This window comes from Haliotis asinina, chromosome 5 (assembly GCF_037392515.1).
Source record: "Haliotis asinina isolate JCU_RB_2024 chromosome 5, JCU_Hal_asi_v2, whole genome shotgun sequence".
In the NCBI taxonomy this organism is placed as follows: domain Eukaryota; kingdom Metazoa; phylum Mollusca; class Gastropoda; order Lepetellida; family Haliotidae; genus Haliotis; species Haliotis asinina.
The window spans coordinates 66,011,428-66,033,815 of record NC_090284.1 but is presented as its reverse complement, the minus strand read 5'-3'; the positions used below and the strand labels follow the sequence as shown (position 1 = coordinate 66,033,815).

The 22,388-nt window shown below is 37.4% G+C and overlaps 2 protein-coding genes across 4 annotated transcripts in view; one reads left to right on the top strand and one right to left on the bottom strand.

Annotated features, from left to right (window-relative positions):
• LOC137285088 (zinc finger protein ubi-d4-like) overlaps positions 1-22,388 on the top strand; it is a 283,874-nt gene that overhangs the window by 16,811 nt on the left and 244,675 nt on the right. For 2 of the 3 annotated variants that reach the window (XM_067817294.1, XM_067817295.1), the window contains 3 exons: positions 554-666; positions 1,118-1,199; positions 1,430-4,580. In XM_067817294.1, the coding sequence (XP_067673395.1) occupies positions 554-666; positions 1,118-1,199; positions 1,430-1,497 (263 nt within the window). In that variant the 3' untranslated portion in view covers positions 1,498-4,580. Of the gene's footprint in view, positions 1-553; positions 667-1,117; positions 1,200-1,429; positions 4,581-22,388 lie in introns of those variants that run through there. The other variant, XR_010956944.1, reaches the window with a different exon arrangement.
• The window catches only part of LOC137285079 (phosphatidylinositol 3,4,5-trisphosphate 3-phosphatase and dual-specificity protein phosphatase PTEN-like), a 37,891-nt gene continuing 29,511 nt past the window's right edge, over positions 14,009-22,388 (bottom strand). The window contains exons 5-9 of the mRNA XM_067817286.1: positions 22,098-22,205; positions 21,220-21,361; positions 18,711-18,877; positions 17,560-17,790; positions 14,009-17,050 (exon numbers count right to left, since the gene is read on the bottom strand). Of these exons, the coding sequence (XP_067673387.1) occupies positions 16,622-17,050; positions 17,560-17,790; positions 18,711-18,877; positions 21,220-21,361; positions 22,098-22,205 (1,077 nt within the window). The 3' untranslated portion in view covers positions 14,009-16,621. The remainder of the gene's footprint in view (positions 17,051-17,559; positions 17,791-18,710; positions 18,878-21,219; positions 21,362-22,097; positions 22,206-22,388) is intronic.

Here is a 22,388-nt window from a genome sequence, read left to right as displayed (position 1 = left end):
TAAAATTGGCTTTAGCATGGGTTCAAATTTTTTAGAAACCACTTGCCCAGATTTTATGACATATTCATGATGACGTAATTGTGCAAGAGTAAATCAACTTGGTATTTATGGTAATGTTTACTGTACTATTTAGTGGAATGTGATAAATAACACAGAAAGAAAACTTGCCTTTATTATCACTGCCCAATTTAATGGCTATGTTTTGGACAGGTACGAAATAAATCCAAATTATTTGCAGTTTGAAACCCTAAGTGGAAATAATCTCACACGAAATTACTTGGTTTTTGGAAATGAATAATAAAAAAAATGATGTATACCTTATTTTAACCCCATTCCTGATTTTAACCTAGCCTGATACAGTCTGCATTATGTATTCCCTAGTGTGTTGTGTACCTGTTCATGTTATTGCATATTTCTCATGTAGGTGTAACGTTTTTCTGCAGTGATGTGCTGTTACGAAGACTGATTGTCTTTGGGAACTGCTACACACAGTGTTGTCTATATTTGCTGTAACCATTGACGTGTAAGTGACTAGCTGTATGTTTGTGTGCAGGTCACCCAACATGTCTCCAGTTCACAGCCAACATGATCATATCAGTGAAGAAGTACCCCTGGCAGTGTATAGAGTGCAAGTCATGTGGACTGTGTGGCACCTCCGATAATGATGTAAGCTGCGCATATACATTTATATTATTCAATTCAGTACAACTTGATAATACAACAATTCTACCATTTGACTAAACTTGATCTAATCATGCCATCAGTGTTTGCATGCTGTTTGAATTGTATTATCTTGAATAAATTTGTGGATGCAATGTAAAATATTAATCATGTTTTCTCCCATTGTCAAATGTTGCAAGGGAGCTAACTCTTGTTTATGGTGGAGTTACAGACCTTTGATGCCATGTGAACTAAGCATTTGGTTTCAGTTGAGATATTGTTTAACACTTTTCAGATAGTTCTTTCATGGCATAACCTTGATTAAAAAGGTCTGAAATATTGGTATGTAAAATTATTCCTTAAAATTAATTCTGGAAGAATATTTCAAGGTTGACGTTGTTGGTTTCCACCTGAGTTCAGCACTTCATTTCAGGAGTTTCATTTGATTTCATTTCAGGATCAGTTGTTATTTTGTGACGACTGTGACCGAGGCTACCACATGTACTGTCTCACACCACCTCTCACTGAACCTCCTGAGGGTATGTATACTCTACTAGCCACTGGGCAGTGCAGTAGCCCAGTGGTTTAAGTGTTTGCCTGTCATGCTGAAGACCTGTTTATGCAGAATGAAATTCAAGTGCACATTTATCCATTTACCAGTATAGAAGTAATGTAAAAATACTTTTGGCCACTGATTGTTGTTACTTAATGTTTTAGAGAGATGTTAAACCAGATTTGCTCTCTCTCACTATTGCTGTGTCTGTTGCAGGTAATTGGAGCTGTCACTTGTGTATTGAAGAGTTCCATGGGGGTAAGAAGCCAGCTGGCATGCAGTGAGGACCACACCTCAGTTGTTCTCAGGGCTGACAGTGGGACTTCACAGTGGGAACTTAGCATTTATCATATCGGGTCAAGATCTCTCATGCACAAGAAACATGCATCAATGCATTCGAGCTTAGCTTTGTGCAGATGTTACATGTGTAGAAACTGCTATCACTGTCATCTCAAAACCTTTGCAAATACAAGAAGGAAGAAATTGATATCCAGTCCAGCATGGGTGTCCTGGATTACAATACAGCAGGATACCGCAGTACTCATTTACCAAGATCCATACACAGGAGTTGGAACCTGAACTGTCCAAACTGTGATGATCAAAATGAATCAGTTTTTGATTCTGTGTGATGCCCTCTTGCATTAGCTTCAGGATTTAATCTCATTCATGTATTGTGATATATTCAGAATAGCTGCTGTATCATTTCAACCCAGGATGGCATTGTCACAGTTACACCGTTGCCATCTACATCTGCCGAGATCTGCCGTACACCCTGGGGTATCATAGTGGCAAAGCATTCCCATCTAAATGTCGAACCAACTTGTACATTATCTTGTTCATATACTCTTTCTTTTGTCTATAGACTGTATAGTGCCTTTAATGCTTGTGTTATTCAGGAATTTTTCTTGGTATTGTCCTTTTCCTCTTCCTTATCATAATAGGCAGTCACATTGTGACCTGTGCCAGGATAATGTACTATGACTCTGAATAATGTAAAGAACCATATGATATATCTTACAGTGGTATTTTAATGACTCTGCACTTATTCATGAAAACAAAAGAGCACAATTATCTTGAAACTGTGGTTGTGGAACTGTGTTCCACTTTGAAGTGGAAATTGAAACAAGCTGCTCATAAAGCTTGTTTACAATGCAGTTGCCGGTGAACCTGTATCTAAAAAAGAGATGGTATTGTCATCCATTATCAATTCAATGTAATAATGTTTGTCATTCTTAGTATTGTTTAGTAGCACCTTATCACCCTCAAATGTGTCAAAAGCAGCTTTTTCTATAAGGACCACAACTGACAACTGCTGAGATCTTCATGATTTTGTCTTATTACCAGTACTTAATTTGGCATGAAGATCAGAAAAGGAGATTATTCTTCTGGCATTCTTGGCACAAGACTGTCTCTGTGGAAGAACATTTTACTCTGTAGACATACTGTACGGAGTAGTTATCAGTCAACTATGATAAATTTCGAGTAGAAATCCTTTTGTTACATTGACATTTTTGCAGTTCACCTAAGAGATGAATCTGTAACCAATGGTGGGGCTTTGAATTGAGCACTTGTGGTTCATTTCATTGTTTGTGATTCAATCATTTGTTCAGTATTCAGGTCTCCTGCCCAAGTAGAAGCAACACAGTGGAGATGTTTTCAACATATGTGCAACAGCAAATATTTACTAATGTGAAGATAATGATTTAATGACATGTATTTTGGGATCATGTGTGCAATATTTTATGATTGGCAAAGATCTAATAGATTATTTTTATACTATGACCACAATTCAGTAATGCAACGATGAGATTAAATCAAAATAGGATTTTTCAGATTGTGCCCTCTGGATATTTTTGAAAGATTTATGTACTCTTTATAGTGCCTGGTTTTGTTTAAAGTAACAACTGCATAGCAAACTTTGGCTCAACAAAGAAAATGTCTTTCCTAGGGGAAATGAAAAATTTAGAGGGATCCGAGTGAAGTTTATTGGTTGTTGGGGTGGTGGGGTAACGTAGTGGTTAAAACACTGCCTCGTCACGTTGTAGACCTGGGTTTGATTCCCTACGTGGTTACAATATGTGAAACCCATTTCTGGTGTCCCCTGCAGTGATTCTGGTGAAATATTGCTGAAAGTGGCATCAAACCATACTCACTCACTTACGGCTGTCATAAGAAAATGATTTGTTCTATGTTGATTTAATGTTGATTTGTTTTGTATACCTTTTTGGTTTACTTTCAGTGGTTTGTAGTTTCTGCAATTCTGGTTCACTCATTGAGGTAGGCAGGGTGAAAATATAAAAGTATATTGATTCCCATTTTCAAATGGTTTTGTATTTCTTTCAAGTTTATTACAGTATGTCTTTGTCATTTATTCTAATTAATTGTTTCTGTTCAATACTGATATATTTCCCAAAGGTCCAGTGCACTGCATTCGTTCCACTTTCCATTATCTTCTGATTGCACTTTCAAATCCTAATTTCATGAGCCTTAGTCTGTCTATCTGCAGTTTGCCGGTACCTGTGCTTGGACAGAATGGGTTACCTCTAAGACTTCCACCAGTTAAGGCTCATCACAAATGTATTTCACTTTAATGTGAAATATCATTCAAAGTGGCAGTATAGAAGTCCATTCTCTGCTTTATGACAAATGACTAATAGGGATTAAATTAAGTGGGAGACCTTCCTTTGACACATTATGTTTGTTTTAAACTTCACATATGTTCATTGCAGGAGTCTGTATCAAACAGGTTTTTTTTGAGTACTTGTAAATATGCTGTCATTAAGTGCATTCTGAACTTGCCATGCTGTTTGAATGTTTCAGCAATTCATGATTCCTGGGTAAATTTAGTATCTTGAAGTTTGAATCTTAACTCTGATAGGATTCCTTGAATGGGTCAAATATTTAATGCCTTATCTGTATATAACCACATGGCATGACTGTGAATTGGTTGAAGTGGAACTACTTGGTCACTAAATAAGTGCAGTGGCATAAAACTAATGTCACGAAGTGATTTGGAAGTTTTGGATCATGTTTCAAGAGCTGAAATGACAAGTTAAATTCTCTTTCTAAATAATGATTCATTGTTCCCTCCATTCCAAGTTGTGGTTGAAATAACAGTAGCATGGAATGTTGAAGACATGATTTATGTCCATTGATGTTTTGCCAAGACATTCTTTCAGGCCAGTAAGGCAGCTGACAGTCATGTCTGTTGTTTATTTCATTAAATCAGCATCATTTATGAATCACTTAGTATATTACAGTTTGCAAACAAGAAAGGTGCTCGTCAGTTTCACATTATTGTAATCATTGTCCATCTGTCACCGTTTGTGCATAATCAGCAACATTAAAGATCACAGTGAAAGAATAACATTGTTTTGTTTTGTACTTTGTCATTTTCGAAGGTCACATGTTAAGGATGAGGGTTAGTTTCTGATTTGATTTCCGTTATGATATGTGTTATTCTAAAGTGTTTAATGAATATACAAAGAAGTGGGGATGTATTTGTTCAGGTTTGTGTCTGACAAATGAAGGGCACATGGATTAATCTTGTCATCCTTATGCTAATGGAGGTCCAACTCCTCAAACATGGGACAAGTGACAAGTTATGGCGAACTCATAATCTTGTTTTCTAGATGTAGCAAACAATTCTTGCAAGAGAAGTACTAATTTTGTTCAGATTTTGACCCCTTTCTGTAGTACTTCATCTATTCGAACATCTACAATTCAAAAAGACAGCCAAGAGGCAAATTGTACTGCTCTGTACTATTTTTAGAGGTACATGCCATTAGTTATCACATGACCAGAAACTAGCGACATGTGAATGTCAATATCATGTTTATGTGAATGATATTAACCATTATTCAATGTCATACACAGGTCAGAAGTAGTTTTAGGCTCAAGCCATTTTTCTTCTGTAAAGATTACATACTACATTTTTCAAGGACTTATGAAAGTACCTTCCTCTTATCACCCATGAATGCATTAGGCCAATAAATATTGTTATTTTATACCAATTAATTCATACTGGTTTCAGTATGTGGGCACTAGTTCTTTCACAAAAATGCTATGACCACATCTCACAAACAGGAAAGTGTCTGCTTAGATGTGAGAATAGCCTTGAAATGTGTGCTTGCATGTGCCATGGCCTTGTGATGCCTTTTGACATAAGCCATGGCCTCATGGCGTCTGGTGACATGTGCCATAGCCTTGTGATGCCTTTTGACATAAGCCATAGCCTCATGACGTCTGGTGACGTGACATGTGCCACTGATTCAGTGACAGACGATTGGATCATTATCACGAATCCATTACCACTGGTAGGGAACTTGGATATTAGTCCAAGAAAACCAAATTACAAACCTTGGACCACAAGTATCTCAAACATAAATCTTTACATCAGGGAAAGCACAACAGGACTTGTTCTTATGAAAATATCATTTATTACATTGAACCATGATAGTTGTTTAATCAACAAGTTGGTGGTCTGTGACGTTCCTCCAAAACCAATAGGCCACAGAATGTCATTGCAGAATCCAGACACAGATGAACTATGACTGCTTTGACACATTAAGTCTTACATTCGGTGAAAGGACACAATCTTCATACACAGTCTCAATATCATCATTTTCCTATATCTTCATTACTAGGAATATTTCAACAGTTGTCAACATGGACAAATGGCCACACATTGGAAGAGGCTTGAAGTTCATTGTTAAGATCCTAAACCCAATGGCTATATTGAGTGCTTTGTGTGCCTTTCATAAAGCATAAGAATTGAGTTCATCTGAATGGATAAAAACAAGGGTAAAACAAAACACTATTGAATTCCAGAGAGTACCTGACTACTAAAGCAGAATTTGGTCTATGCCCATATTTGGTAGTTCACTAAGTGGACAATGGAAGTACCCTGTTTGTGGATATTTCATTGATGCATTTCCAATTTCAGGACTCATGATCGAGACTTCAAAGTTCAAAGTCTCATGCAACAGTGTTGAGACTTAGTTTAAGGCAGTCTCAGATTGCTGACAAAAACAGAAACTCAAGATTTCAATAAATTGGCAAACCTTTTTTTAACACATCCTCCATGTGCACATCAAAGGTAATATGCAATGAAGAAATATTCTAAACAAACCTTAGCTTTAGTGATCAATATTCTTGAAGGTATAACATGAAATCCTGAAATGTGTTATCTACCTTCACTGTTTGTGAACATCAGAGGGCAATGAAACCACCCCAGTGACTTACTTTTTACAGGTTTTCCAAACTGGACATTTTCACCTGGATTGTAGGGTTTGGTTCAACAGACATTCACTGTACAACAGTATATGTCTTGAGCAGATCCATGTTAATAATGTTTCGACAGATTTACTCTCTCTGTACAACAGCTCAGGAGATAGATGTGTAGGAGTCTTGTTCCCGCTGCTAGAGCTACCTGATCACCCGGCATTTGTCTGTATTGGGCATATTATCATAACTATGGTAATAATACTACACTGATGGACTAGAGATCCTGTTTGTGTCGACAACTGCACAAACATTTGTGGAATATTGTACAAGACTTCTGACTTGGTCATACATTACACCTTCAATACTTTAAGTACAAAAAAAAAAAAAAAAAATTAAATGGAACAGTAACAAGATTCTTGGAAAATGATGGTCCGGGTCCATGAAAGTGATGATGTTTTTATCTACTGAATCATATACTACTAAAAAAGAAGTCAAAGAACAAGTGATTTTTTCATATTACTAGGGTAAACCTGCCATGCCATGACTGATTAACTCCAGTAATTTGAAATATTTCGAACATTGAAGCGCAATAATGGTCACATTCACCAACTCCGAATTTTGTGACTTCTACTGCGAAAACAGTTCAGAAGACTTCGCGAACAAATTTGTTCCCATCATGAATGCATCTGTACAATCACAGTGTACACAAAACTGAAGTATAGACAGTAAAGTTGCAAAGTTTCGAAGACAGTTACACAATACGGTTCATAACAGTCCAGATTTGTTTGCTGATGTTATCATTTTCTGAAAAATAAACAATGATGTCAAATTATCAGCATATTACTAAACCCTAAAAGGTACGGACATCAAAACTCTACTAAATGACGTAACAGATTTCGGTTAACGAAAAGAAGGTACCAATTTTCTTCCACATTAACACTAGACTACCTAACAAAAACTTACAATGAAAAAAGAAATATATATTGACCACCATATCATTCAGGAAGGGGGGTTGGGAGGAAGAATCTATTGAGAACATCTTTGAATAAGAGATGTCCAACTGACTATCCAGCTATCCAGTCATGTAGAATCAGTTCTTGTGTCCTGGGTATATGTAACTTGTCACTGTTGTAGTAGAGATGCATTCGTGAGGTATAAAGCTCTGGGTTTGTAGTTTCCTTCACACAAAGCAATTAGCTATACCATAAAACATATCAGAACAACTTAAAAACATTTCTCAAAACTATGCATCGATAATGATACTTGCTCAACAGTTTGCCGCTCCTGTCAGGAAACATTCATAAAAACAATATAAATGTACATTCCTAGATACAGAACTATATTACAAACAGTCAGATTGTGTAATAAGTTTGTACGATGGAGTGTCCACATTGCCACAACACCATGTCCACCAAGTAATGGCTCCCTTCCACCTATTCTTCCTGCCTGTAGAAAATTTATTGGTAAGGAAAGTGTTTGTTCGTCATCAATGCAGAAGTAGCTCTGCTCCACATACAGCGCTTTAAATCTTTAGGTAGGCTGTTTTATATATACAGATCATGAACATGTCTGCTGACCAATTTCATTCCTTGGTTTACGGTTCTGCTGGTTGTGTGTTTCTCGAGAATAAAAAAAATTTAAATAAATTTTCCAAACTCAGAAAATAAAATCCTAATGTTAATGGTATGATTTAAATGCTCTCAAAATCAGTGTGAAATGTAAACTCATTCAACTTATTTTTAGTTTATATAAACAAACCCAAAGATTTAATAAGGAAACTCATGTAGGGCTTTTGATTCAATAATTAATAGTTAATTTTTTCCCCTCCTGCCTTTGATTTTCTGAGGACAAACATGTCAAAAAAGAAATATATTTGGTCTAGCTTAACTGGGAGAAGAAACAAAACAGATGCATAACAATACTACTTTCTCAACGTGAGACAAATACAATGTTTGTCATTTCTCTTCCATCAACAATAGTCACAATGCCATCATTGCAAGTATGTGGCCAGTTACTTACGTTCTCGATCATACTGCTCAAAACAAGTAAAGGACCACCATTCTTTAATATTAATATAGTTAATATGCAGTCCCTAACTTCTAATGAGTTGTAAGTTCAGTGTATCCCTATACTAGTCTAATGTTGTTATTGTGTTGAAACTAAGTTACCATACACCATATATGATCTGACCCTGACTGACGATAGGTTACATGTGACTGTACTCTATTCTAACTAGTTGTGTATTAAGTACTACCAACGCTTGGAGGACGAACTGTGGTTCCACTGCCTGGTGGACATAATGTGATTGGCTTGTTCCACTGAAGACATGGTATTTACAATCTATGTACACAACAAACTATACAAACAATAACGATATGAGTAGCATTTGGAGACAGTGAAATCGACGTGTCTTAGGCCACACACAAGCCAATGTCCTAGTGAACATATCACTAATTATAGTCATATCTTAATTGTCTTAACAACATAAGCTGGGGGATTGGTTCAGGGCAACAAACACTGGGACGACTGCAGGGAGTGAATTAATTATTATATATAACTAAAACAAATGCATGCTGCACAAGTCACATTTGATTCTGAATTTCTGAATTGTGCATTTGTTTCTAATTTCATTTTGTGAAGAATAATAAAACAATTCAAAATCAGTCTGTTAATTAGGACACCACTTAAGGATGTACCTCTGCCTACATCTGCTATGCACACATTGACCAGAAATATATAAGTTTTTAACACCTAAGCAGGGAAAACAAGTTGTTATAAACATGTCACACTACATCACACATGCTGGAACACTTACAAAAATAACTCATTCACTGTAAGTCTGCACATTTTCCTGAATCAGCATTTTTTGACATCTTGGAAGAGGTATTGCCAGTGGCCTTATAAAAACACAGTTTTATCTTTCAACTTAAAATATAACTTTTTCAAACAAAGATATACTTGTGTGGACAATCTAGTTTTAAAAAACCCCACAAAACCCCAAGCAAACAATTCTGTACACAGTAACTGACATCTTTAGCGCCATGGGGGTTTGACCAAGTAGGAGACCATATACAGAAGGAAAAAAATAAGGGAACACCACTTCATCGCAGCGTTCCTTCATATATTCTTAACTTTCCTCTGACAGCGCTATTCAAAGCTGGTGATGAAAAGTGGAAAATATTCGAGGGACACTTGAAATTTCCTGTCTTCTCTTATTTGTTTCTTATTAGTATATATAAACCAACTTGAACAGAAGTAATTTATGATTTTGATTGGTTTAGGGATCATTACAAAGTTGTCTTGTACAAATGATAATATCTGTCTCGTTTAATAAATAATAAATAATCCATGACACTGCTTTCAAATGTAATTTGTTTTAAAAAGGGTTAACTTTTGAGAGGACTAATATGGATCACTAGTACTCTGGAAGAAAAGTACACGAAGAAGGGTTTATGAAGCGAGTGGCACTAACCACTCTAAATGTGGCAGCTGAATCTACCTTGAAGCATAACATTATCACAATGCAACTCACTACCTGAATGCCAAAAATTATTCACACTCTCGTGCTGTGCTAACAAGTCAGCATGGCCTCGTATTAACTGTTTCAACATCTTCTGTGCAATAATTTTTCAGTTTCCATTCACAAGCTAACAGCCATTTGAAATTTCTTTAACACTTTGCACCAAAATGACTGCCAGAGACAGTCTGATACACAAAATACTTCTACAAACACCTCTGAAAGTGACGAAGTATTGGTTCCCATTGACATAACATGGGCTCATTCTGATCCATCACTGGTTCCCCTTTTACATACCACCCAATCTCAGTCCACACTTACATAACAAGAGCTCAGGTTGACGAATAAGGTACTTGTACTGCACTAATAACCATTTTCGGTTGACCAGCTTCACAATATATACACCTAAGCTCCTAAAGCTGAGACAATTGAAGTGACGATTGACGATCTTCACACATTGAAGGATTTTGCTGTGAAAGTGTACAAATTGTGAGATTCTGAGTTTGAAACTGATGTTTATTATGAGATCTTTTTTAAATTCTCATCAATAATAACGTTCATTAGTCATTAGTTTTAGTTCCTGTCTTTGAACAACCTCTGGCATTAACCAACTATGTCTTGTTGTGTATGTAACGAAACAACTCACTTCACTACAAATGTAACTAAAATCATGCATTATGAAACTGCTTTGCTGTGAAATGATTTTTGATTTCAGTTATCAAAATATTGATATCTCCATTCAAAGACCTTAAATCAAAACAAACTTTAAGTGCTTTAAGGTAAATCAAAGTATAAGCAGTACAATTTATTGCCAGATATCTGCTTACAGCGATCAGGAAGTTCATGGTACACTTCCATTACCAAGTCAACGTAAAACAGGTTAGTTGCAAACCACCTTCATTATCCATGCTGAAATGTAGGGTGTGGTCTTGGCCACTGAACACAAAGATGGTGGGAGGATGGTCGAGATACTGGAGACCTGGGGGGATGAGTATGGAGTGCTGCCTCTCAAGAAAATATTCTGCTACCTGGGTTATCAAACATGTACGAACATTACTTTAATGACACTGTCGTATATGTACCATCAGAGATTTTCCTCAACCGTAGCTTCATATCACAGCGTGATGATGTCACAGACTCCTTCAGATGTAAGACTTATTAAAATGTATGTTTATATTCTTCAAGGTTTTAATACTTAACACTAGGACCTCTTTAATGTGGACTGTCATTAATTTTCCACATGGAGAGAGTATTTTGACAAAGTAACATGTTTACCTCTTTGCTGACAGGAGTCAACAATCACCAGTTCCCAGCATGGTCAAGGGACATAACTCTTGAGGGAGAATTACAGGAGCCAGCTGACCAAAATGTTGATCTTTTATTATCAGATCAGTATCAGAATCGGTCTGGATTGTGTTTTTTCAATGAAACAAGTGTACACTTGAAAGGGATCAGAGACCAGTCCGTTATTTGTAGGGTCTTTGTTGCACACAAATTTGACAAAAACAAGGGCAAACTTCCGTCCCTAATCTTGATCAGTTTCTGTGGGATTCTGCCTTGGAAATAAAACACTTATCAGCAAATTCTAACATTCTAAAAGATATTTGTTATCAGTAAGAAACCCATGAATTTGCTATTATCAATGCAGGTAAATTCCTTCATTATTTTCCAGAAGTAAATAGCTCTCACAACAATTCATTATAACTGTGAAATAAATTTTTTGGGACTGCCAAGTTCCCCCTGAAATACTAAGCCAGTACATAACTGTCCCTCAACATTTTTGCATTTTGTTGTTCTGTTGATCGAGTGTGGCATATTGTCTCTTATTCACACCCTTAGTCTTCTCTTGAGCCATTTTTAACCAACGACATACAATTACATAAGCACATTCCCTTTTATGCCTTAGTGACCATGGTGAGACCAACATGGTCACATATTTCATTCCCAGGTATATCAAACATTATTCACAACAATCAACAAAGTAAAAAGGGACATTATCAATAAACAGCCTTGTACACTCTATGTTCCTCCACCAGCCATGACTATGTAACATCACTTCACTTCACTACTTTCAAGTGTTCTAGTGTATCTGGCCAAATCAATGAGTTCGGTTTTACTCTGCTTTTAGTAATATTCCAGCAATATCATGCTGGGGACACCAAATATGGGCTTCACATATTGTACCCATGTGGGGATTCGAACCTGGGTGTTCAGCATGACAAGTAAACACTAAAATCACTAGTCTACTCCACCACACTCAGTCCAGTGAGAACACAGATTATGTACCATTGATGCAGCAAGCAGGTCCACAAACCCAATACACAACACTCCCAGTGGCAGTCCTATAAATTCCTATAAATGACGTTAGCCCTCATTGATAAGAAGTACTTGCCTAGTACCCAAAACCAGTACTCAATATTTCAGTTTGTGTAATAGGGGTCCTGAATGAAAAATATTGTAGGAGAATTTTTTGCCTGATTCAAACAGGTAGAACTAAAACGTCTGAAGACTAGTGAACTAAGAGTTACATCAGAGCCCCCATTCCAAACTTCTAGAGCTGACGTAGTCATTAGTAGAACGTGTCATCATGGTTACATCACAGTCTGAACCCAGGATGTGTGAAGGAGGAACAAAGAGCATGCAAGCCTGTGATGTATTGAAACAGTAAAGAAGAGCAAGGCCTGTTTCTCCCAGCACTAAGACAATCCCCTCAGACGGCAATAATAACAAACATAACTACGACGAACAGTGTTGATGTCTGACAGACACCAGGCAATAAGGACCTCGTCGTCACACACTCTCAAGACACATAACAATACATAACAATCGATAATTAACATTATAAAATATTTTCCAATGAAATCAACCAATCTATACAATCTTCAAAAAGTAACAAGTTAGCCCTAGGTTTGAATGCTGAATATCATATAATATTGTATTCATGTCAAATGAGAAAAAGATCCGTGGGGAAATCACTTAATGAAAATAGTATATTCTGAAAATAAAGATATGTTTTGGTGATAAGTTGAACATGATCTCATGTATTTCGTTGCTATGGAAACTGTTTCTTTTAAATTTGAAAGTTTCCATCAACGGCTATTGTTCTATGAAAAATTAATTAATTTTGTCAATTTAAGTTTCTATCACATGTTAACTTCATCCAACATAAAATGCTAATCATAAAAAAGACCCCAAACCTTTTTGCTCTGTGTAGAAAAATAACAAGAATTCACTTCGTCTAGATCAGGGCCTCTTTTCACAAAGTGATCATAGCGAACGACTGATATAAGTGTTAGAACTGCCTGAGCGCTGGAATCAATTTGTGAAACAAGGCCCTGGAGTGAAACAACATTTCTTTGGACTTGATGTGTCTGATGTAATGAGGTTAAGTACTGAGTAGATACTACATCTGAAATGTACAACGAGTGGGTGCACCTACCCTACATGCTTGTGTGTTTAAAGCATTGCCAGGAGTTATATACAAGCAATGTAAGGATGAAATTGACAAGAGAACTGCTATAATAGCCAGCTGCCTTCACATGTCAAGTCAGCTGATTCTGGGACAATGCAGTGAAACCCTCCCCAGTTGATGAAGGTCAAGGACTTCTGTCATAACATTCACGTTAGAAAGCTAACAACTTACAGGATCCTCAGATTCAAAAACATCAAGGTGTCCTAGATCCTGTAATCTCCACAGAAGCAGTATATTTATTTTTTTTAACAATATAAAATAGCTCTGCCTTGTTTGATGTTTACTGCAGTCAAACAACACCATTTCACTGAATTTCATTTCACAAACTTTTGAGTTAATCTCTGCTTGTCACTGACTTGAGTAAATTGATCATAGATTCTGATTAACCATCTTAGAGTGCGGAGCCTGTGCGCTAAAGAAGATGATTCAGATAGATAGATAGATAGATAGATAGATAGATAGATAGATAGATAGATAGATAGATAGATAGATATTTTATTCAGTATAAAGGCCAAAGGCCCACAACACAAAAAAAGTAGATTCGTTGAGATAAGCGCACATAAAATTGATAGGATTTACGTTTTCAGGGTTGCAGTTCTAGTTTCATGTACATATTTCAGAAATGTACAGACATTTGTGATAATATTTTTTTCTTTAGTGTTAAGTATGTGTATTAAATTTTGTTTGCTGACATTGCCATACAAAAATGGAGTGATAAACCTGTTTCTAGCATCATTATAATTTACAATCCAGCAGGACATGTGTTTTGTCTTCGATACATTTCAAATTTTCTGCTTTACAGTACAAACAAGTAGTAAGTGGCAACATCGAAAATAGTGAATCTAAACTTTTGATGGGATTGTTAAACTGCAAGTTGTTATTGGTAAGTCAAACCCTACACGAATTAACTGTATACATACAATTCTTATTCCATTTCATCAACTATTCTAAAAGATAACAAAAAGTGTCTGTTAATGTGAATAATGTTCAAGAAAAATATTTCATTGTCCTTTGACTATAATCCTGTTTCCTTCATGGCAGTGAGGGGCTAGCATTGAGGTAAAAGTTCATTTAATTATGTCAAAAGACAATAATGATTCGACTGTTCAGACACTGCTGGGATACTGCTCCAAACTGCCGTCAGTCCACCTAAACAGTGATGCTAAGTTTCCGAATATTTTTCTTTGCTTATGTTGACCCCAGTCATCAGTTTTACAAAGTGAAATGCTTGACTGCATATTCCTTTTTTGAAACAAACAAAAACATTTTTCTTTGTTTCTTCAACAACATAATGCTACATGACTCTACGACTGGAAGCCCAGATAAGATAACACTGTTATCTAGTTCAACTAGATTCTAGTTCAACTGTATCTAAATTTACCTCATGTCAAACAGATATAAACAGAAAAGTTTAACATCTGTAAATGATAATGGATAGTAAAGAAGTTTCCTGTTTGGATCAGAGTTGTGTAGTGAATGATGCCTCTACATAAAAATCAACCCAAGTTAAATTAATGAAGGAAATCTTCCCTCTGGCGGTACAGGAACAGTCATCTTGTCCGGCTCACTTGTCACATAGCTTGCTGTATTGCAACATCTGATTAAGCTACGAGGAACTAAGTACATTAATTGTTTGGCACAATTGACAGATTTACTGATAACTGCAAACATAACCTAAACTCTTTGACCTTACAAAAATGAAAATTACTACCATTTGTTCCTGTCTGATACCCAGTTTTTTGTATGGAGCTGTTCAGAAACAGTCTCCCTGTCTGGGCAGGGTCCCACTGCAATACATAGCCAGCTAACAAGTTTCCTGATTCATGAATCAAGGAACTAGATGTAGAGAAAGCTGTACAACAATTATTGGCACTTTGTTTTGGTCCCCCGTGGGATTCTGGGAAAGCACAGGTCCCGAGTACCCCATGCTAGTCTTAGCTGACTAAACTGGATTGGGTGGTCACAATGACTTCTGATTGGTTGATGACTGGCATGTCCAATATGTGTGCATTCACCTCGACTTGGACCTCCTTTCACAAAACACTAAGGTGATCATAAGTCACTACGGTAACCTTAGTGCAATGTTAAAGAATGGGAGTTAAGGTTAACCTTAGTAAAGGCAGCTTCATGAAAGAGTCCCTGTTCCAGAAAGTGGTCAAAATGCAATGAAATTTGGAAGTCAAGGCTAGAGGAAGAGAGTTACAAAAGTCACTTTGTGGAACAATGAGTGCCCTCATTCCTCACTCTCATCATCAACAGTGTAAGTTAAAGAACAGCGCAAAGATAGTTGTAAGTTAATGTTGATGTATGGCACTTATGACTATCCTAGCGCTAAGAGAGCTTTGAAAATTCCACGTTAAGAAGATTTACGATCATCTCAACTGAGAGATCAGTTTGTGAAAAGTCCTGGTTGATTGGTGTCACTGTGATCGAACAGTGATGCACACACTGATGGACAAAACAGGCCATCTAATATTTCTGCTTTGGCTAAAAATCACAATCACTCATGCTTCTGAAATATTTCGTTTGGCGTTCCTGAAACAAGACAGTGATGTGATTTAATGTAACACAATGGGATTCCTATTCCTTGACGCAATCTGCCATTTAAGCCACCTATTCTGTCCTCTATTTATCTAGGAAGTGGTATTAAATACAATAGAGGAAAAATGAACTAAATCACTAAAACTAACAGAGGTTAGTATCCCAGACCAGATCAGTTTCATACAAGTTAACAAATAGTACACTGATAAACTTTACATTTGATCAACATGAAGTTTGATAGCTTTACTGAAACATGTAACAATATCTGCAAATATTAACTCAATATTTTGAAATAAACCAAAGTATATTCACATGGCAAGATGTCTTCCTTCTAAAAGTGAAACAAACTACTTTTTCAATACTTGAATCACACTGATCTGGTCTAAAATACTCGTGGAAAGAAAGTAAAGGATTATGCTCTATAAACGTCATCTAGTAATAGAAAATTTTAGAAACAATTGTGACCATTCAACCCACAAAAATAAAACTTGAATAAACTATGCCCAGCTTCCTTACAAGAAACTGTAAAGCAAACACAAGCTTGTAAAGTCAAATGTATCAACAACTGGATGTAGATTGTAACACGTCAACAATACAGCTGTAAGGCAAAATACACCCAGCCTTTGACTGGCTCGACCCACAGGGTCAGGGGTCATACTTGGGTCACTTCACAACCATCCCACTCATTGTCTGATTCCGTATCCGAGAGATCGTCGTCACTGAAGCCCCCAAGGGACACACCCTCTGCGCTCCCTGATACAGAGGCAGTATCGCTGCCCCCTTCACAGCCTCCCATTCTGTGATTGTTTAAAGCATTATCTGGAGGCATGAGGAAAACTCGGTTGGGTATTGAGTGTTCGCTCAGACTCAGCTTGGTCACTGAACTTGACAAAGTGCTACTGCTGCTGCAATCCATGGCCTGTGTTTGAGGTACCCACAGTTTGTCCGAGGTCTGTGACCGAGGCTGTGAGTACTCGTCCCCTCTCTTGCATGTCTTGCAGATCATATTGTCAGCACTTTTACTACGTTCCAGGTTAGGATTTGGTTCCACCTCCTTCATTGGGGAGAAGAATACTTTCACCTAGGAGTGTAAAGCCTACAAGTTAGTACAAGTGTGATGTTGTTCAAATTGTTCTGTGAAGTACATGTCATCTGTCCAAAAACCATCACTTGTCTGGGAATATTTACTGACATTTCAAGCTGTCTTTGAGTTGAATATTTGATATCTGAATATCTTGAACATTTGAGCAAGTTTAGATAAATTCCTGATTCTGTTTTTGGATATGCTTTGTTTTTTTAAGTTGCTGCAATAATATCCAATCCGCAAAGTCTGTTAGTAATGAAATACTAGGAAATCCAGTACCTCCTATGCACCCCAATCTCGGGGTGCAACGACACACAATAAGCAACTTTTATGCGAATCAACAAGCATCCTGTCCTCACCTGAGCACAGATTTTCGAAGTTCTCTCAGCAATATGATAGCCATCACAGCATTACATTAACATTAAATTACAAATATCTTTGTGCTAGGAAGGCAGTAAAAGTTATCAAACTGCCCCTACTGGTAAACTGTTAGATTTATTACTCACCTTAAAATTAGGGCTAAAATTTCTATGTGACTTGTCCTTGTTAGCTCTGTCGAGTTCGCTCTTGGGCAAGGTAAGCGTGAGGTAGCCCTGGTTGTACTCCTCCCCTGTGTGGTCCCCCCCATCTTCCCTCACTGACCCCCCGCTCAGCCTCTGACTGGCCCCATTCTGCTGGTCACAGGCCTCCCACTCATTAATGAAGAACGTGTTGAACCAGAAGTGGAACATCCTCTCCTGAAAATTATTAAACAAGTGTGTGGCTCAATCAGATTGGTAGTAACCATTGATAATCAAGGAATTCAAGCATGAATACTTCATGGAGCCTAAAACTAATTTCCATTCCATAAGAAATACAATCAGTAGTTTGCGAGCCATATCAGGCTCTTCCTTCAAATGTAAATGGAAAAAATGAAAATCTTTATCAGCCTACAAGGTAAATAGTAATGGAATAACACCAGAAGCAAGTGAGCGAATATGGCAGTGTTATAACCACACATCAAAGTATCAATAGACTGCAGTTTTGAAGTGTCTGATAGCAATTAATCGACGGTAGAAACGAAAAGCTGTTATCTGACCTTCGTTGATAAATGCGCAGTGCAAATTACAGAGAGTACCAGATTCGTTCACTCTGATTTAGAGTTATCTGCCCCTGTTACCTCTAAAACATACATGGCAGGTAACGCGTATTCAACATGGAGTTTGAAATTGTGAGTAACAATAAGGTTATGTTTGAACTGTTTATAGTCCGTTTGGCTCAAAAAAACGGACCAATGAATTGTAGTCTAGCTCGAAAACTCACAAACATAACATACTCAATGCTTATTAGATTTCGAGTTACACTGCAATTCATCAGTCCGCTTTTGAGCCAAACGGACTATGCTTAATCTGGGTTTCAAGTTTCTTGTCTGTTATCAAAAAGGACTGGAACTACTTCATCTCATGTTTATTTCATAGAAAGTGTTCATTCGGTAAGGGAATGACTTAAAATGAGACAACTTAAGGAGAAAAACTACTGCAATAGTTGGCAGCAACAGAATATCGAAATCACAATAGTATGTTGCCAATAGACTATCACTGTCGCAATAGGTGTTTCCCCATCAATAGTCATCCCTTTTGCTTAACATCATCTGTGTCAAAATGCTACAAGCATATACCTTCTTCCCATATCTTGTTTTATGAAAGAATTCAATCTTGATGTCCCCACACAGCGGAACAGGCTGTGTCATGGGCATTAGAAAGTATTCATCTTTCTTCTTAAAGCCATCAAAGTTTCTAGATGAAAATACTTTCACTTTCAGCTGGTAGACTTCGAAGCAAATAGCTGTGGAATATAAATATGCAAAACAGTGGAACAGGCTTCAAGGATGCCATGAATATGGAGTGTAAGAAATGACAATGGAATATGGGGTGTAGATATGACAATGGAATATGGAGTGTAAGATATGACAATGGAATATGGAGTGTAAGATACAGCTATAAAGATTTTGTATTGAAACCATGTACATCACCAAGTATTTAAGCATCACACTTTCATCTTATGCTTCAACAGTGTACAGCTTTGTTGTTGCTATATCAAGAGCTCTGCTCTCATATCTGCCCTGACCAGCTTCAACTTCAAGGACTGAGTGCGTGAATTTAGTTTTACGCTGCACTTAGGAGATAAAGGCATTCTGTTTTCATTTTTGCGGTCCTTTATCTGTTGATTTAAGTCTTAAATCAACAGATAAAGGACCGCAAAAATGAAAACAGAATGCCTTTATCTCCATTCTAGCACGACTGACACGCGTTTGAAATCCGGACACTTTTGCGCGCAAGAGCACAGAGTTGTGATGGGGCGTTTTTCCAGGAATCGATATGGAATCGTCCAACTCAAGAACAGGATGTGCAATGATTTAGACAAAACATTTGCAAAGTACAAGAACTTTCCTTTGGATGCTCAAACAACTTGTTTGTGTCTCTTACATATGGATACAATGCTGTCAGTTACATAGTGTAGAACCCCTAAACAATTTTATACACCGAAAAATCACCTCACCCCTAGAGTACATTACTATAGACTCACCCATGACCTACAAGTAGGACGACTGTAAAGTATTGTCGCTTCAAACTTTCAAACTTACTCACGGAAGTAATTATTAATCACCACGCTGCTGTTGCCAGTTTGGAATAGACCAGACATGCCAGTTTTAATATTGGACACGTTTATAGTAGATGTGGATGGTGCAACAACTGACGATGCAGCGGGGACCAAAGGCATCAGGTTAGGGGTAGGCCGAGTGTTTTCATTGCCGGTGCGAAGGATGGCTGAGTAACGGCGTTTCTGTGCTGCCGATGAATCGGTGTTGTAGGATGATAAACTTTGATGGTTTTTGTGACCTGTTATTTTGACAATTTCTTTAGCCTCAACACCTGCATGTGATAAGAGTGTTACAGTAGTGGACCTAACACAATGGTTAGTGTACTGCTTACTAAGATCACATTTAACAGAGATTTGTTTATAATAATATATTTCATTTTAATTTTAATTCATACTGTTTTGTGCTTTGTTTTGGAGTGGAAACCGTATGCAGTACAGTCTTGTACGACTGTTTTGTAGAGCGGTGTCGGGTATTACCGAACAAGCGGCTGTCACTGAACAAAATTCCATCCCCGCATATATAGATATTGTGAGGTTCGTTTTGTGTATTTATTTGTGTAACGAGTGATGAAACACTGGGGGAATTACTAACTTGTGTGATGTGATGTTAGCAGTTATGTAATACCCGGCACCGCTCTATGTGGAATCCAGCGTTAATTCAGTGACACTCAATGTGTGTCGAAATTCTGTTGTTAAAGAATTTCATTTGGAACGCTTGATTCCAGTGGGTCGTCATCGAACCATTCCGGTTATAGATGAAATTTCTCTTCTCCGAATATCTCGTAGAAGGTACCAAGGTGAAAATCACCTATGTCTAATTCAAATGACATGTTTGTTTACAAACAAAAAGGTCAGCGAGTGCTATGTATTCATACGCAGATGAAGCAGTCGATGTGTAATTAGCGGTCCTTTGATTTAGGTTTAAGGACGGTCACATGCAGCAGTCAACCAATCAGAATTGAGTATCTCAAAATGTCGTGCTAGAATGTGCAATATTCTAGCTATATGGCAGCGGTCTGTAAATAATCGAGTCTGGACCAGACAATCCAGTGATCAACAGCATGAGCCTTTGATCGGCACAATTTGGAACCAATGACATGTGTCAACCAAGCCAGAGAGTCTGACCACCTGGCAAGCATGGGTTGCTGAAGACCTATTAAGCCCAGATCTTCACGGGTCAACTTCAACAAAAAGCTGGACGTACTCGAAGCCTGTAAAAAGGCATCAAGAAACTTAACATTGACAGTAGCCCATAAAGAGTAGGCAACTTCTAAGGAATGTCTTGTTCACTGACAATGGCTGAGTCTCAGAAACACAATTCAACTTGTGTCCAATATCAATCAGCAGCCCCTCTGTTGACTTTTTAAGTGTTTACCATGGCAAATATGGTAACATTATCCTCACAGCTTAACAATATTACAGATGTTATCATCTGGTAACTGATGACAAACTATCATGCGTAAAATCAGATAACTGAAACATCTGACAATCTGAAACGTTTGTAATCACTGAGCCTGTGTACTTACACACAGATCCCACATTGACCATGGGCACCGTTTCAAACATGATCTGTTTGAGAAGTAGGGTGACTGGCTTATACTCCAGCTCGTTTCGCAATAGCTCTCCGTAGTAGCGGACGTACCTCCGCTGGCTTGGTATTGTTACTCCCTGCAACAGATCACCACATACCAGGAAGGAGGACTGGTAATAATTTCCTTACACAGTAAAAACAATCACTAGGGGCCACTAATTTTAGTTACAAAGTTTAATGTATGAATTTCAATTCATGTGAATATTAAGTGGCTAGGACAAAAAAAAAAAATTTCTATGTGTATTAGATTGTCATGAGCAAAATGGTAGTACTAAAACAGAGTATATTTACTTGTCTGCATCTGAACGATACCCAATGCTTATTGGTTGTCACCAAGACACCTGCTACGTTTTGAGCACAAGTAACCAAAATTTCATTATGAACTAATGTTTGAATGCCATAAAGAGTTATCTCCCTTACCAAATAAATTTCCATTCACAGCATTAACTTAACAAACACTAATAAACATGTTTTATGTTTGGTTGCTTGTTGCTTGTCAATAATTTGAGTTAGACAGGCAGGCAGACAACCATTCTTAAATAGCTTCATGGCAAAAGATCATGAGCAGTTTTCCCAGTGTGAGAAAAATCTCTAAAATCAGAAAGAGCAAGGTCTAATACTGAGATGTGAAACTCCAATTCAAACCTGGTGGACACAAATGGTCTCTAACCATATGAGAAAAACTGAAAAGTCTGTTTCTGGATTTGAAGTTTTAAGGGCAAGTCAACACTGTCCACATTTTCCACTTTCGACTGAAATACTATTTTCCAAACCTAAATCACAAAAGAGGGTTGTATCGATGACTAAACTCACCTTATAATCTCTGGTCCTTGTTTTTCCATAGTATTTGAGGGCCTCATCTGCATCCTGGAACCTCTTCCTGTGCAGCATGTAGGCACAGATCATCACTCCAGTCCGACCCTGGACATCAGAAACAAACATTACATAAAACCTCAAATACAAAGACTTGACCTAAAGATGTCCAGACGATGAATCTTTTATCATAATCTCCTTTGTAGCACTGCAATGCCTTATCTATCCATCAGCACATCTTTGTGACTAAGTAGCGCAATTAGGAGATAAACATCATGTGTTGGCCAGTTT